General features: G+C 39.6%; 1 protein-coding gene across 1 annotated transcript in view; it reads left to right on the forward strand.

Annotated features, from left to right (window-relative positions):
• Positions 1–144: 144 nt before the first annotated feature.
• Positions 145–6,437, forward strand: part of LOC103398788 (uncharacterized) — a 6,436-nt gene continuing 143 nt past the window's right edge. The window contains exons 1-2 of the mRNA XM_008337524.3: positions 145–2,515; positions 5,167–6,433. Coding sequence (XP_008335746.2) covers positions 2,229–2,515; positions 5,167–6,433 — 1,554 coding nt within the window. The 5' untranslated portion in view covers positions 145–2,228. The remainder of the gene's footprint in view (positions 2,516–5,166; positions 6,434–6,437) is intronic.

Consider the following 6,437-nt stretch of genomic DNA (forward strand, 5'->3'; position numbering starts at 1 on the left):
TCATATTATCATTATACTTTGTATATCCTATCTCTCTCTAAGAAGAAAACAAAATGAAAAAATAAAAACAATTCCCAGTCAGGCTATGTACAGTTAGATAGTAAAGGTTTAGCATGCAGTTGCATATGAAACTGCAGTTAATGTACTGTCTCAGCTTAATCTGAGAATGAGTTTTAATCTTTTAAGAGAGGAAGAGAGATGTCAGTGTGAGTGGAACTCCCCCATTGAGGAGTACCAGACCTTCCAAGTGTTGGAGAAAGAGACTGTTGGTACAATACTGGCTCTTGTAGCCATTACAGCACCGTAGGCTCAGGTATTTGAAATCCCAACTATGGAGTACATTTTGTATCTGAGTGGAAATGTGCGGGTGATTCGTCCACAAGCTGTAGGCACAGAGTTCAAACTATATCAAGCCACCCAGGTACTTCAACACCAGTCCTCAGCTAACGACTCTGCTTATGTTCGGAGAGGTCCCAGACAAATCACCAGCAGTTCACCAGCAAATCACCCCTACTCCATTAACAATATGCTCTTTGCAAATGAGTTGTACGACCACTACTGTCCCTTTGAAAGACAAAAGGTCTGTCCTGACACCTTCCCGGGCATGGTCACGGCCACCACACTTACTGCAGGAACTCCGACACCTCATCCCACTCCAGCTCCCTCCCTCACCTCCACCAATAGACTGACTCTTGCTATCAGAGAGCGAGACGTGAATAGAATAGAATAGAATGGCCTTTATTGTCATTGAAGGTGCTCCCACAGAGCCACTATGCACCACAACAGGAGAAAAAACCCCAAAACCTTGTAGTGTAAACTGTAAAAAAACACTGTAAAAAGGATACCAGGAGGTAGTGCAAGTTGAGCAGAAGTATATACTGTATACATTATACATAGAACTACAGATTTTAACATTAAAGTTGTGCATTTGTGCAAGAGAGATTTCAAAGTGACCAGTGTCTGCAAAACATTCTTGGTGTAGGTAGATGAGGTGATAAGTGTTGGAGCTGTTGGAGGGGTGGGGGTGTTATTATTTGTCTGTGGCTGGGGAATAGGGGGGAATAGGCTGTTCAAAAAACAAAACCCCTGCAAAGCCACATCTCACCAGCTACCCTGAGGCATTGTGCTAACCAGCAGGTCACATACTTCCCCTTTTAGTCCTGTATCTTTCCGGTACTTTCCAACAGTTCACATACTTTCTCTTTTTATCCTTGACATTGACAGTTTACCACAGCACGTTTCTTTCATTTATTACACACTTCTTTTAAGATTATAATGTTAATCACAACATTTCTTAACTTATTAATTTCAGCATTAAGCACTTCTTCTGACTCTTTCTTATATCAATCACTTTTAGTCAGAGTATCATTCTCTTAGTCTTATTCAGACACTTTCCCTATTTTGCGTTACCTGCAGATATATTTAAAAACATATAAATGATTTTATTTCAAGATATCACACATTCTTTTCATGCTTCATTATATAAATCATTGTATTCTTAAATCACTGTATTCTTTCCCTCGATCACATGTTTTTGCAAAACACTTTTACCCTTTTGAACTTCCCTGGATCGGAGACATGCCACCACTATTGTTATCTAACTGCCACAGATAGAATGACCTGAAAAGAACCACACCTGACGACGTTGTGAGTTTTACTCGCTGCGAGGGGGAGCTGAGAGACCAACAGCTTCGCAGAGTTGTGAAGGCATCATGTCACCATATACGCACTGCTCATGACCTGCTCATAGGATCCACCCACACAAGGTTTCACCAGACGCCACTGGTGCATGAACATTGCACTAGACCCGCTTGCTCCATAACCACATAATATTACATATAGACATATAGCGCATGCTCTGTAGATGTGACTTGGTGACACAACCATACCAAGACCTATTTCTTAGAAGGAATAGATAGACATTGATTCTTGGAAGATACGCTTTAGAACCCACATAGACATTTATTCTTGGAAAATATGTATTGTTGATATAAAAGTATGCGCTCGGCGTACTGAAGGGAATTAGAATTAGAATTTGGCTCTCGATGCGCATCCTGTAACACAAGCATAACAACCCAGAGCTCTGCAAATAAAGACCACTTCAATTGGAACCTGATTGCTTCTCTTCATTATCCAATAAAAGAACACGACAAGAGCAGTTATTTTTCTTTGCGTGCATTATTTTGGGCAAATGTCACACTGTTCACAAAGATGATGAGGAATAGAAGATGGAGGATGCTTCCTTACCAGAACTGCTTGTTTACCTGATCTCCTGGTCCCTAACTTCCACCGGCTCCACCTCTATCTCACCACTTGCCCCGCCTGCTCTCCTCACATTGGACGAGAGCAGGACATTGAAAGGCCAGCACCAGGGAAAAAAGTTTTTTCTTAGAGGCTGTAGGTTACAAAATAACGGTCTTCTCTTGCGTACTGATTTAAGCTGCGGAGAAAGGACCAGCTGTTGGTTTTACTACCAGGACCAGCGAACGGAGAAGTACGAACTACTCCGAATAAAGTAAGTTCACTGTTAGCTTTTCTGCAAAATGTGTGGCATTTAAATAGAAAGAACCATAGCTTCATTGGAATGCAAGCTATGGCTACTGCAACTTTGGAAAAAAGAAAACTAGCGACAAGTGCTTTAAATTGCAGTGCTGTAATTGTTTCGGTGTTGATGATGTTGAGATGCAGAGTGAAGGAATCTCCGCTGACACCGACTTCCTGCATGATAATATCAACATGCACGAACACAGGAGACATCTCCTCCAAGCAACGCTAGGTAATTTATGGACACATAGACAACTATAGTGCGGCTGGATATTCGTCTAGTACCCTGGATACTGCATAACAAATATCCATATACGTATATGCTCCAGATACTACAGTAGGTACTACAGCAGCAAAGAGTCTCTTTTCGAGTAGAAATAATAATAAACAGATAGGTTAAATGCATACCCTTTTCCCCTAAGGAAACATTTTAAATGTTAAATTTAGCGTCATTCATGGTAAACACAGTTGCAGCAGAGCAAAAAAAAAAAAAAAAAAAACCCAACCCCCCCCAAAAAACAACAACAACAAAAAAAACCCAAACAAAAAAAAACGTAGGTCACGTCATACAGCATCATCACCATAGTTAATCCGACTCCTCCGTACAGAAAACCTACATTGAGTCCACCACCGCAAAACAGTAACCTAGATGATGTGGTGGAGATTATTGTGTGACATCATGTAAGGGCCAGTTCAGAATAACAGGAAACACCAGGCACGGGCAATAACAGGAAGAAGCTGACCATGTTTGCTGTACTGTTATTTAGGAGGAAAGGAAGTAAAGTGAAGAAAACCTGCCACGGTCAGAAACCTTTAATACAATAAATCCCCCAAGAAGGAGAAGTGTGTCCTGGTCTGCCTCATTGGTAGACCTATCTTTTTACAATAATAAAGACACAATTGAATTTCTTTTAGCCCAGCTTTTGAAATGGATTTCGAACCAAAGGCAAATTATGATCCAACACTTGGATTCTGAATTCAACTTCTTCAGGACTTAAAACATAAATAAGAGAAATTTGTTCACAATACACATAGATTACCTGACTAATAAAGGACAGCGACACACACAAATGTGTTGATGTTATTGGTTTTTGTTTTTCTGGTAGAATTTGAAAGCTGGTGCAACACATCCTGTGTGTTTGGGCCCCTTCTTAACGCAAAACACTGACTAGATGTAAATCTAGGTTTGTCCATTTTCATTAGCATTCCTGATGGTCTCTTGTCATATACTAGTGATGTGTCGTTCATGAGTGAGTAGTTCAATAGGAACTAATCTTTCATATGACCCTGGGGTAATGAGTTCTCTCAGTGAGCATTTGTTCATTTTCATGCAGTACCTTCTCTCGCCACATGGCAGGCATCTGCATAAGCTCAGTCAGCAGGACTGTTCTGAAGTTTGTTATTTTCTTTGCATTCACATTTACATCTGAAAACAGAGGTGATGTAAAAATGTTACCCAATGCAGCACATACTGTAAGAGAGAAATAAGCAAGCTCAATCTAGGATTTTTCAGCAAACTGTTTTTTATTTTTTATTATTTTTCACAAATGGTAACAGAAAGGATCATAATATGTAGTAAGGAATATTTGTAGAATGTGTGTTTTTTTCAGTGATTTTCCAGTAATGAATAGGCCATGTACATCCTTTGTACACTGAGTTATGTGCTTGATTTGGTACAATATCTATGTATTACCACATATTCTTCTAGATAAATAATCTTTACGTTAACAAGAACAGAAATGATTAGTTCACAACTCACTCAACTGTGCGTCTGTCCTCAGGTCCTTGTTCTTTTGTTACATGACAGCATATACATATATATATATATATATATATATGTATTTTAATATATATTTAACCATATCAGCTAAATATACTTTATGTAAACATTATATGTTGATTAAATGGCTGTATCTGTATAGCACAATATGATTCAATAATTGTATTGTTGCTAATCTAGTTCAAGAGATTTTGTTGGAATTGTGTATATATTATTATCATTTACATTTGCTGTATTCAAAGACTCTGTAATCCTCTACAGCTCAACTTCTGTATTTCTTACAAAGCTGCACCTAAGAAATATGCCTTATATGGTTTGTTGTTTACTTTAACTTGTTTTGAACTTAGTTCTGCTTAGCAGAACTATAGGTAATAAGTTTCCTGTGTTTCTCTCACTTTGCAATACCAGACAACTTCCTGTTTTTTATACCTTTGCACAAACTTTTGACTTCTTAGAATGATGATTCGACTTTAAAGAATAGGGAAGTGTGTAAATGACTGTGCTTTGAAGTAAATAAAAAGAGTTGGAGATTGTAACTGAGTACATCTCTGACCGTTCTCCTCGCGAGTATCTAACGTTTACCGACGTCTTCTCTCATTTATTGTGTCTTTAGGTTGTTTGAACCTGACAGATTTATTATAAAAAAAAGTATTCTTCATTTTTATTTTAATTGCTCATGATCTACCAGTACTCCCTTTGCGATCTACTGGTAGATTCCAATCTACTTATTAGGCACCTCTGGTCTAGAATAAAGTAGTGAGACACAGTTCGGGCTACAAACTACTATAACAAGTACATACCATAACATGGATTGTAACATTGATGTTCTTTCATCTTCCCAGGATGATGAATGGACAATTCCAAACAGCTGGTCAGCACTCACAGACTGCAGGCCAATGGACGTGGGACAATTCCTCAGTAAGACTCCAACAACCTGGAGCAGCAGCTAACCCCTATTCACAGAGGAGAACGAATGTTTACCAACAAAATGGTCAAAACACTGCATTATATTCCAGGTTTTCTTATCGGACACCAGCAATCACCAAAAAAACGGTCAGTGAGTATTCAAGGACTCAAACCTTCTGCAACATGAGCATAAACCCTCATCAGTCTGTCCGCACACAGCAACATGTTACATATTCTTGGAACCAACCGAGTGCACAGCAGCAAATGAGTGGACAACATGAAAGAACATCATCTAATCTAAATCAACAAAATCAGTGGATATCTAATCAAAATGTGAATGGCATGCAAGCTAAATCCTGGCCTAGTTACATGTCCACAGCCACCTCACATCCTCAGGGACAGAGGGTTTTCACAGGCAGTGTAGCATCTGCCACCGCAAACAGCCACCAGGATGGTAACAACAGAATCTACAGTCATGCCACAGACCCAAGAATTTCTCATTCTGTTGTTTCAAGTGACATTAAAGCCCAATCTCAACGTCATAGAGCAGCCGGCTCAAACTTTACTTCAAACTCTTACGGCTGCCCATTGGTACCCACTGATCGGGAGATGCCAACAAACAGTCAACCCCCTACATCAATTGTGGATACTTCAAAGTTTCAACCCAGGTATAATGCCAAAGAAGTGCTCGTGAAACAAATTCTTGAATACCTCTACAAGCCAGACCCTGTCAACAAAGAGACTGGTCAACCTGTGCCTGTGGATTCACAACCCCAGTCTATGAACAGAGCAGTGACTTCTTCTGTCACAACAACTCTGGAGGGTTGTGGAAATGCAACTCAAACCAACATCTTCGCCCAGGGAAACCTTGTTCAATCCACAGAGGATGCATCTCAGCCAATGAATTTAAATTCTAGTATTTCAACTCAAGGGACCCAGGCCTTGGCATCTGCAGTTAACAAACAAAATGAAATATCTCTTAACTCCTTCTCTACTGGTTCAGCTTCGCGGGCTGTCGCTGTGGTGCAACCATTATCTCAGGAGAGCTACCAGGTTGGCCACTACAATTCCTCTTCCGAGACACAGAAGCCACAAGATGAGTGCACCTCTACAGATGGATCATTATTAAATTCATTATTAAAAAATGATGATAATTTAGGCATACGTAATGCACAGCTGCAAGATACAAATCAAAAAAGTTTGGTTT

The sequence above is a fragment of the Cynoglossus semilaevis genome, unplaced genomic scaffold, assembly GCF_000523025.1.
Source record: "Cynoglossus semilaevis isolate Cse_v1.0 unplaced genomic scaffold, Cse_v1.0 scaffold1382, whole genome shotgun sequence".
Classification (NCBI taxonomy): Eukaryota; Metazoa; Chordata; class Actinopteri; order Pleuronectiformes; family Cynoglossidae; genus Cynoglossus; species Cynoglossus semilaevis.